This window comes from Hemibagrus wyckioides, linkage group LG05 (assembly GCF_019097595.1).
Source record: "Hemibagrus wyckioides isolate EC202008001 linkage group LG05, SWU_Hwy_1.0, whole genome shotgun sequence".
Lineage (NCBI taxonomy): Eukaryota > Metazoa > Chordata > Actinopteri > Siluriformes > Bagridae > Hemibagrus > Hemibagrus wyckioides.
This window is the reverse complement of record NC_080714.1, coordinates 7,332,174-7,343,734: the sequence shown is the minus strand read 5'-3', so window position 1 is coordinate 7,343,734 and position 11,561 is coordinate 7,332,174. Positions and strand designations below refer to the sequence as shown.

General features: G+C 38.9%; 1 protein-coding gene across 1 annotated transcript; it reads left to right on the top strand.

Moving 5' to 3' along the window:
- Window positions 1–6,472: 6,472 nt before the first annotated feature.
- Window positions 6,473–9,886, top strand: LOC131352888 (uncharacterized). The gene is made up of 11 exons (XM_058389415.1): window positions 6,473–6,649; window positions 6,779–6,940; window positions 7,031–7,156; window positions 7,413–7,574; window positions 7,671–7,841; window positions 8,059–8,154; window positions 8,338–8,533; window positions 8,646–8,731; window positions 8,884–8,979; window positions 9,315–9,561; window positions 9,764–9,886. The coding sequence occupies exons 1-11, from the start codon at window positions 6,473–6,475 to the stop codon at window positions 9,793–9,795; spliced, it is 1,551 nt and encodes a 516-aa protein (XP_058245398.1). The 3' UTR covers window positions 9,796–9,886.
- The last annotated feature ends 1,675 nt before the right edge of the window (window positions 9,887–11,561 follow it).

The window sequence follows — 11,561 nt, the reverse complement described above, 5'->3', positions numbered from 1 at the left end:
CTGGTTGAGTCCTGACCTCAACCCTATAGAACACCTCTGAGATTGGAAATCACTGAACATTTTTTGTAAATCAGTATAAATTTCTGTAGCTCTCAAGACTGTTTGTTGTTCAGTTCAGTGTCACTTTCAGTGTCTTTACTAATTTTCCACATAAAACTTAATGTTTTCTAGTATTTCAGGGGTTTCCTTTGGGCTCTCCTGTTTCCTCACCTAATCCAAACACATGTGTTGTAGGCTGATTGGCATCTCTAGATTGACTGTAGTGTGTGAGTGTGTGTGTGTATGTGTGTGACTGCTTGAAATAATTGATTGCAGGGAATTATTGTATTTAAAAGATGGCTTTCTTCCACCAGTCTAATCTCACTGTTAAGATGAACAATTAATTTAAAGTGGCTATGTATTCACGTGACTATGTTTTAGCCTATGGGTGTTTTGCCCCATTCTTTACCCCCTGTTGGCTCATTGGCATTGTTTGGCCATAGAACATGAATGTTAGGAATGTTAGGAATTGATTGGCAGTCCATTTGCTGGAACGTGGGGCCATAGCCCTAGGACCGGTGGCATCCTAGTTGTAGCTTATTTACACATTTTTCTTAATGTGATATCATTCACTAGGTCACTAGATAGATGGCATATAGTGCCAAATAGTGTGAACTCTTGGAGTGACTACTTTGGTGATGGCAAACACTTTAAATCAAGAGTCTTGATGCAGCAAGGTAAGGACGGTGGTGGAGTCAGTCCACAGAAGGATTTGGTGAGTGGGGAGACTCAACTTTGTAGTTGTTCCCCAGTCAGAACAGCACAGTGTCACAGGCAGGGAATAGATTGTTGTTTCTTGGGTGCCAGAGAATGGTGGAGTCTCTGATCACCTTGCGTAGATATCCTTCGTCACTGGCACTTACAAACCACAAGGTGTCCTTCTGTGCTTGAATTTCATACTTCAGCTATTTGGAGAGATCCAGAACAGAGTTAATGGGCACCCCATGGGCATGTCTAAATTGCTGTGAATTAGACCTGAGGTTGTGCCTGCACCCTGGAAAGCCACACTGCAACTCAGAGGTGGCCTTCCTTCCCAGTTGATTGACCAGAGCCATGACAGAAAGAAAAAACACACACAGACACTTGGCACCACAAACAAACTTGCTACGACTAAGTACCCTAGGGTGGTCCCCCTTATGTAAAGCCACCTCACACAACATTGCCAGAGAACATTCGGCTTCCTGTGATCCCCATGAACATCTAGATCAGGGGTCACCAACCTTTTTGAAACTGTGAGCTAACTCATAGGTACTGAGTAACATGTTTGTACAAATTATCAGTTATGTAACATTTTACAGAAATCAACTTTCAGTTTTTTAAATAAATCTTATCACATCTCATCACAGTCATCATATCTGTTACACTTTATGAACACATTTGTCACAATGTTTCAGTGAAAATAAACATTAAAAGATGGTTATCAACTATCAAAAACTTATCAACTCCAATAGAATTTAACTTTGCTATGGCACTAGTATGTTGCCACTGACATCTGGTATCTTTATTTGTCTTTGTTAGTGGGAAGCCTGGCATTGCATGCTGTTCACCAGTGTACTGTAATCTGGGGTGTAACTTGACACTGCAACTCTGAGGGAGTCTTCCTCATGCATCAGTGAGGCGTGTTCTGTGTTTGTTCTTGATGAAGTTCATGTCAGAAAAGACTGATTCACAGAGATAGGTTGAACCAAACAGGCTGGCAACCTTCATAGCTGCTGTGCATACACCATTGTATTTTTCTGTGTCCACAAGGCACCAAAAGTTTGGTGCAGCCTGGTGGGCTTTGAGGTGAAGGTCATTTTACAGTGTTATAATTTCCATCTCCACCTGTCCAGCATCCAAGGTGAACACTGCACTTAGTTGTTTAGCAATGCATGTTATGTCGATTTGCATGAAAGGATTGCAAATGAATGACACACATGGTTCAAGCCGATCAAACTCACAAAACCGGTTCCCAAACTCTTGCCCAAGTCTGTTTATGACTTGAGAGTACTTTTCTGCAACTTTTTCATAAGTCTCAGATGCAGAAGCATTGTCTTTCAGCACCGAATGCAGAGAGGGGAAGTGTAGCACTTTTTTTTGCTGCACTGAGAAAATGTTCAACTTTTACCAGCTTTTTCAGTGGTACCTTTTTTCTCCGTGAAGAACCTCTTCACCGCGGTAAAGATGTCAACTCCCTTCGTAGTTGTCTTTAGGGGCAGTAGTGTCAGGAGTTTTGTGGAGAAATCATCAAACACCATTCGGATGAAGACTATCAGCTGCGCTGTACTGCTGTTGTCCACGGACTCGTCGCACTGGATGCTAAACTACCTGCACCTCTCCAGGTCTCGATCTTTCTGTTCGGTCATGTTCCCGGACATAGCCGAAACTCTTCTCGCCATCGTAGTTGCCCCCAGTTGGACATCGGAGAGAGTGGATATGACATCGGTTCCATTCTTCTCGTTTTTAAACACCGTGTTCGCAATAAGCATCATTGCTTCTTTGACCCCCCCCCCTTTAACTCCCAGGCTTTCTCCGGCCGTAGTGTGCTGCCCGGCGGGTAATTAGCATCGTAGCTTTTGTGCCACGTGCTGAAGTGTCTCACCACATTGTGCCGCTTTGCTGTTGCCACTTTCGCCCCGCAAATGAGACACACGCAGTTTTCTTTAACAGTAGTAAAAAAAGAACTCTTCCTCCCACTCACTGTGAAAATGATAAGTTTTCTTTCTTTTTTCTGACATTTTCTTTGGGGTAAAATCCACTTTCATCTAGTCATCATCACAACGCACGCTCACTACTCTCAACTCTGACCTTCTATTTTTAGAACAGGTCTGCGGGACCACGTGAGGTGACCCCTGATCTAGATAGACCAAGGTACTTCCTTTGTCTCACATTTAATAGCTGATCTTTGTAGGCTGTTAATGAAGCACCTGATTATATCAACTTGCTATAAAATAGGTTGAACTAGAGCCATTTATGAATTTGCTCCTCTCCCTGCAGATCCCTTGGAGCGTACCATGGTCCAGCAAGGAGAGGAATTTACCCCAAAGCAGTGCCAAGAGCTGATGGAGCTGGTGGGCCAGTTTGCAGACATCTTATCCACCAAAGCGCTGATGCATCTGGTGCAATTATTATGCATCAATATTTGGCATGATTTAGAAGAAAGGCAGTGAGGTATCTATCTAATACCTATAAGACAATTTAACTTGACAAATCAGTTTCTGAATATTTAATTTTATGTAAAGTTATTTTTTCTGATTAAATTTACAAAATTACAGATGACACAATTGCACAATACACATTTCTAAATTTATGGACTGCTTAATGACAACACAGTTGTACTTGGCCATTAACACAGTCCTTTACATGGGTCAGAAAGGCTAAGCATCTTTTGTACATTACATCTGTTGTGTAAGCAAAGGCAAAGCAAATCTGTGTTTCCCACTTTTAATGATGATGTCTCAAGACATATATGACCTATGCTTAGAAGTGCATAAAAGACAATGTAGTTACATTTAAGTAAAGTAAATGTCAAATAAAAATGTTCTTTGCCATAGTAAATATCTGATGGTTGGGAGGGAACCTAGGCCTATGTTTTCTGAAATTATTTGCCTCAGAATAATTTTATTTAAAGTTTAAAAGTAAAGAAAACATGCTTTAATTCCTGTTTGCCTATGATTCTAAAAAAAAAGGGTAAAAATAGACAGGACAGTTATGGAGAGCAGATTTATTCACTTGTGCAGATGTAGGTGACAGTGAGGTATTTAGCAGTTCCAGCACAAGAAAAATGTGAACAAAGTAAATCTGCTTTTAATTCCACAAACATTTATTAGATCAAATTAAAAGAGTATTTTGAAGCCACTTTGGAGAGTGTGTTTGGAGCGTAACAACTGGTGTTCTGAAGCAAACTACTGGGGAGTCCATCCAATTGCTGTAGCCCAATAGCAACATAAAAAGAAGTAAAATGCTCATCAGCCCAACCATAAGGAAGCAGAGATCTTACTATGATCCAGCGTGCTGTAGCCTTGCTCACAGATCACAATGGTCTCTAAAGAAAGCAGACAAAATTAAATGTTTTCAGTGTGTTGATATGAATGCATTATGAACATAAACATAAAAAACATAAACCTCTAGATCCAGTATTATAGTAGTGCTTAGAACTATTGGCATTTAAAGAAACAACCATACCAGACAAAAGTAATAGAAAATGTATCTCCATAATCTACTACAATAAACTATACCTTCTATGGATTGTCTCTTGGCACTTGACCATCTTACCCATATGTGCTTTTTTGAACATTTAATTACAGACTCAGTCCCCCTTTGCTGTTATAATAGCGCTACTCTTCTGGGATGGCTTTCCACTAGATTTAGCAGTATGGCTATTGGTATTTGTGCTTATTCAGCAACAAATATTATTCACTTAAGCCCAATAGTGAAGCATTATCATGCCGGAGGATGTGTGGGCCCAGTTCTAGTGACGAAAAATTGACCTGGGGTGAATTTGATTTTCTCCAAACCTTTATCAGTGTGCACAGATTGTCCCAGACTTCAGCTGCAGGTGTCCCACAAAACTAACTCTGCTCTGAACAGTCTACATGACCTTGACTCTAACTTTAACTTTAGAGGAGATCCAATGGATGCTGTTGTGCAGGCTGTGTCTATTTTTGATAAGACTTGCAATACAAAGTTACTGTTAATTCATTATCTACACAAAGACTATTCATGCTTAACAGACACACCTAAACAATGCACCCTTCTTGTCTTGTTAAAACCTTACTTCATCAGACCAAAAACAGAAATGGTGTTCAAAACTACTCATGATGCTACCTCATCGTTTTACAATGACACAAATTCACATAGGCCTAAAATATTATCCCACTCCACAGTGAGCCTGTTGGTTTTCCCACAGTTCTCTCTTACTTTAAGCTTTCCACTGAATCTGAAATCTCAAATTCAAGTCTGGGTTCCGTACTAAACACAGTACAGAAACTGCTTTAGTGAAGGTCACTAATGACCAGTGGTGGGCAAAGTACACATTATTTTACACAATAAAAGTACAGATACTCTAGTTAAAATGTTACTCCAGTAAAAGTAGAAGTCCTCAATTCGAATTTTTACTTGATTAAAGTATTTATCCCAGCTCTAATGTTGTCATTTTTTGTAATGAACTATTCATTTTATGTCAGAAGAATCTGTCACTCTGCTCACACATGTCTGTTAATACAAGGTCTGAGAAATGATCATGATTCAGATGTCAGTTAACATTATTGTTATTATTATTGGGAACATGGGGGCTGTAAAACAGCAGGACTTTAGATAACTTAGGTTTTCCTGTTAAGATTTATGTTATACTTAAGATAGTAACCATTAAAACATGATAAAACACTTTGCTGTTGAAATGTGTGTCTGTCAGTGTTTACAGGGCACAGGTATTTGTGTCAGTGTTTACAGGACACAGGTATTTGTGTATGGACACTACAAAAGAAAAAGGACACATATAAAGACAGGGTCTGTAGTTTGTAAATTGTTTCCTAAATAAAGTGCTTAAAAATAAAAATATATACATCACGACAGAAGGAAATAGTAAGCACTACAGCTGGACAGTCTGACTTGGTAACTCATAAAGAATAACTAATGTGTGCTGGACACTACTGTGTCCTGGGGAATCAGTTCTAAACAAATGACCAGCGAGGATCTAAGCAGCTTCACTTTAACAGAAACTTGCTGCTCTACAGATTCAGAGGAAAAAAGTTCAAATTCAAAGTCAGTATTTCAGTATTTAGTAACTAATGCTTTGGTGTGTGATGGGCAATTACAGTATTTGTGCAGTAATCTTATTCTGCTTTACATAATAAAAAAAACTATGAAAAAGGAATGTTTATTATGATGATTACAGCACGTGCTCACCTCTACATTTTCACAAAGATGATGTTAGTGAGACAGAGCAGGTATCTGAATATGAAAGAGTCTTTCTTCTGTTCTACATCTTAAAACAAATCCTGCAGGTCAGGTCATGGGTCATGGGTGTGCAGGTAGCGGGATGGGGTCAGGGTTTTTCTACCGAACCGTTAACACTCGCTGCATTTAATGAAACCGGAAAGATACCTCGGTTCAAAAACACTGCGCGCGCTGTAGCTCGGTTTGCTGTGCTGTGATTGGACAACTGCTTTTTATTTATTTTTTCTAATACAGGTAACGAGAGATGTGGGAAAATGTAGTGGAATAAAAAGTACGATATTTTACTTCAAAATCTTGTGGAGTGAAAGTAAGAAGTCTCAAAGAAATGTTCTATTTTAGTAAAGTACAGATACTGGAAAAAGACACTTAAGTACAGTAACGAATTACATTCACTTTGTTACTGTCCATCACTGATAATGACCTCCTGATGACCCGCGCGGGGAGGGGGGGGGGTCAGGTGAAGGTGGGTAGTGGCGAAAACAGCATTGCTATGGCAATGACGGAACACAACGTATCATACAAAGAATCAGAACATGACGTAGTGTTGGTCAGTCACAGTCCAGAGCATCGGCGAGTTAGGAAAGACAAGCAGCAGTTCACATCTCACCGCGAGAAAGTTTTTCAGATAAAGCGAGCAGTTTCCTTGTTTTTATTATTCAGACTTGGTACAGTGGTAAGTTGTAAACAAATATGCTAAGCTATGTTAATTAGTAGTTTTGCTGATTATATAAATTAGCTTTACGTGCCTCAAGAGGCGAGTGCCGTTAAAGCTAACTCTTTCTCTAACTTTTTCTTTATTCAGTTCCAATCAGAGGCCATTTACAACTTTCTGCCTACTATGGAGCCTGAGTCCATGTCTGAACAACCACAGTGTCCATCTCCAGCTCCTGTGAAACTCACATGGGGTGAAATCATGGATGCTGAGGATAATGAGATGGAGAATGTGGAGCCTTTCTGTTTCTATGTAAGACTTGTGAATATGTCGGGCGTACATAACATAAGGATGTTGTGTCTTTCATCCTCTAATTCTCTCTCTTTTTTCTGTTTAAACCAGAATCCCTGGACCATGGATAACATCAACCAGGTAGAGGAGCAGAAGGCAGAAGAGCAGGCCAAAGTCCAGCAGCTGCCTGTTAGAAACACAAAGCTCCATAATGAACGCCTCAGCAAGAATAACAAGGTACTGCAGTAAAGTCTGTCTGCAGATCAGGGCTTAAGAGGACATGCTTTATTTCCATATAAAGACAAGTTTGTGTCTCTATATAGCATATAGCATTTCTAACAGTTTTTGTTCAGCTGTGCTATTCAGGGTTTATGGGGAGTTCATTGTAACCAAATATGCTATTCTATGTTAGTAGTTTTGTTGATTACATAAATTACCTTAATGTGCCTCAAGAGCCAAGTGTCTTTAAAGCTAACTCTTTTTCTTTATTCAGTTCCAATCAGAGGCAATTTCCAACTTTCTGCCTACTGTGGAGCCTGAGTCCATGGCTGAACTACCACAGTGTACATCTCCAGCTCCTGTGAAACTCACGTGGGGTGAAATCATGGACGCTGAGGACACTGAGATGGAGAACGTAGAGCCTTTCTCTTTCTATGTAAGACAATAAGCTTGTGAATATGTCGGGCGTACATAACATAAGGATGTTGTGTCTTTCATCCTCTAATTCTCTCTCATTTTTTGTTTAAACCAGAATCCCTGGAGCATGGATATCATGAACCAGGTAGAGGAGCAGAAGGCAGAGGAGCAGAAGGTAGAGAAGCAGAAGGTAGAGGAGCAGAAGGTAGAGAAGCAGGCCAGAGTCCAGCAGCTGCCTGTTAGTGACAGAAAGCTCCCAAATGAACGCCTCTGCAAGAATAAAAAGGTACTGTAGTAAAGTCTGGCTGCAGATCAAGGCCTGAGAGGACATGCTTTATTTCCAGCTTTATTTCCATATAAGGACATGTTTGTGTGTCTCTATTTAGCATACAGCATTTGTATCAGTTATTGTTCAAGCTGTGCTATTCTGTTTTTTTGTATGTTTGTTTTTAATTGACAAATTGGCTTAATTAACTGGATGTTGACTTTGCCCTGTTCTGCAGACAGTCAAACTACTGCTGAGGAACCTTGACTGCAATGTGGATGACGGACAACTGCAAGAGGAATTCCGTCCTTTTGGAACGGTCATCAGTGCAGAGGTCAATTTCAGTTACTACCTTCACTTCCCCATACTCACTCTTTTAGGTTAAAACCACCGTGCACTTGTAGCACAAGAAGATGAGTGTGTAGCAGAGGGTTATTTATTGCTAACTATTTAACCATATAGTGCATGTAATGCTCATTCTTTGCTTTTTGCATCTCTAAATCTGTTTCCTCTGCAGGTCAATATGGAGAATGGCCATCCAAAAGGCACTGGCTTTGTCATTTTTGCATCTCCTGATGAAGCCAGAAATGCCATCATGAAGATGAGCGGCAGGGTATTGGGAAGCAGGCCGGTGTATGTAAGTGTGGTTCAGAGCAAGGAGGAACAAATCCAACCAAATCCACACCAGGCTCAAAGCAACATTCAGCCACAGAGTAAGTCACACTTCTCAATTTGTGTTAAGTTTACAACATTGTTAAGGCCTCAATAGGTCCTACTTATAATACTGATTGGATGATAAAGTGAAATGTTTGGTTGTGGCTACAGATGAATCTCCAGAATTGAGGAGAAACAACCAACAGGACAGGAACATACGCAGAGCGCAAACCACACTGCAGTCCCAGGATGCACAGGTATTTTTCTGATTATATTACAGGACTTTAATGATTTTTCCCATGTTTTGGTCACACATTTTTAGCTTAATGATTGTCTTAATACTGAGTGATGGATTACTATAAAATACTAAATCAAACGCTGGATGTTGATTTTGTTCTCTGTTTTGTAGAAGAGTAAAGTCTTTGTAAAAAATCTGGACTACAGTGTGGACGACAGGCGCCTGCATGAAGCGTTCCTGCCTTATGGAAGAGTCATCAGTGCAAAGGTCACCTAAAATTACTAAACCCTACATTTTATTTCTTTTTTTGTTTACTTCTTACCTGCTCTATTATGTCAAAACCAGTGTGCACTTGCAGCACAAGGAGATGAGTGTGTAGTTGGGTGTTTTTTTCCGAATGGTTGCTACCTCAAATTACTATTAACACTGAAGAGATTCATACTGAATGTGCAATACCAGAACCCTGACACTAACATAATATAGCTATTTTCATTATGTTTTGATGTAATGACATTGCTAGTTTTTCCTCAAGATTAGCCACATACAGTATGTGTGTAATACTAATTTTTGTGCTTGCTGTATTTCCTTGCTGACCCCTACAGGTGACAGTGGAGAATGGCCGCTCCCGAGGTTTTGGATTTGTGAGCTTCTCCTCTCCAAATGAAGCAGAAAAGGCCATTAAAGAGATGAATGGAAGGATGATGGGCAGGAAGCCACTGTATGTGATGCTGGCTAACAACCATAAGCAGCGCAAGGCTTCCCTCACCCAGACTGAGTGTAGAAGAAGCAGCGGTCCAACTGAGCCACACACAAGACCTCACAGCTTCTTGCAGAGGGTCCATTCACATCGTGAGTCACAGCTGACCTTGTAATACAAGAAATTTAATTCAATAATAAAATGAAAAATATCAAGTGCAATGGTTATACAAACTATGATAAACAGTTGGAGAATTACTGTGATATATAACTGAATAGCTGCACAATAATTCTGAACACACAGCGTGTATCTGTAACAGTAATAGAGTAATATGACTCTGCTTTTCTCTTTCAGGTCGTCCCTCTGTTGCACCGGCCACCAGATGAACCATATACTTCAATCTTCATACTTCCTTTTATCAATATATATATTTTGATTTATATTATTATTAGAAATTTTGTTTGGCATGTGAAAATCATTTATTATTTTTGAATTTGTAAATATTTTATATTATCAATATTAATTTTTATATAATATATATTTAATCATTTTTATTATTATATTTTTACATTTATCATATTGTTATTTATGAAATGGTTAAGTGTTCAAATATTTATTGTTGCTACTGTGTGTATATATAGATGTATGTGTATGTTTATGAAATAAATCTTAAGCCATCAAACTCTCATCACTAAAATAAGATCATTTGTCTAATTTGTTCATTTCTACACGGTGTGTGATCGTATTACAGCCTTGGGCTCTAGATCTGTATCCTGCATTTTACACCTTTGCACCTTTTTTCTTGAGCGCTGTGTTTGAAATGTTTATTGGGCTTTATTTATCAGATCCCAGATCAGAAAATCACTGCACTGGATCACATGAACTGTCTGAATTTTCTGCATATAAACACACATAATGCTCATCCATGTTATGCTTGCATTTATTGCAGAATCATTATTGAAGAAAATTCATTATGGAAGAACTCATTGCATGTAAAAGCAAATAAACAGTTTGGGGGGGGGGTAATTTCAGCAGTTGATCATGTTGATAACATGAAAATATAAAGCACCCCAACAGCAAAACTCATCAAGCTAACAGGGTTTGATTCCTTTTCACACTGAAATCTCAAATCCTTCAAGGTATTCTGTCAATAGCAATAAAAAGAACAGGAAAGAAATTAATTATGTAGAGCTGCACTTAAAATACCTTTCATACTGCGTGTACTGTATGTACTTGAGAACTGAAGTAATTCAGATGACAGATTTTTAAAAATATATAAATATATATACTCCTGCACAGATATACAGGTAAGCTTACTTTAGACCAGCAGCAACATAAAAGTATTTAAAGAACTTGTACTGCAACTATAAGGACAAATCATTCTCACCACAGTCCAGTGTGCGGTAGCCATGCTCACAGACCACAGCTACATCTAAATAAACAAGACAAAGCAAATGCATGCAAAATAATATTATATAATATTACGATATACTGTTATCCAGTCTTGCATAAATATTTATAATTAATTCTACCTAACTAACATGACGTGATCACATATGAGCATTGAACAAATTGTTCTAAAGTGTATCACTATCCTTTAATGTTTTGCATGAGCTGCCAGCAGAAGCTTGCAGAGGATTAGCAAGAGGTGTCAGTACTGGATCAGTATTAGTGTTAACAGTATCAGTATTATTAAACATCTTTGATCCTGCAATTTGACACCAATTTCATAAGAGCCATCATAAATTCTAACACACTCCCATTTTATAGACTACTTACGGGCATCTGTGCAATTGTAAGTGGTGTTGTAGTATTCGTAGATTCCTCTACATGGGTCAGGGGTGCCAAGCAAATCCGTCTTTACCTCACACTCTCTTAGCCCATTGCATCTGTTTGGGTAAACAGACCAAATTCTCTCAGCAGGGTTATAGTGTATATTCAGAATTTGAAATAAACAGCAGAAGTATAATTTGTAGAAATACTTTCATCATAATTATCACTGAAAAAAATACAATCATAGTGTATGTCTATCAAAAGGGGTGAGGAAACTCTGTGGGAGTGAATTTCTCTTACTATCCATATTTAAGGGAAAGCTGCTGTGGTGTGACAGAGACCAATGTACAGAGCAACTGTTCACACTGTAGCTTAACTG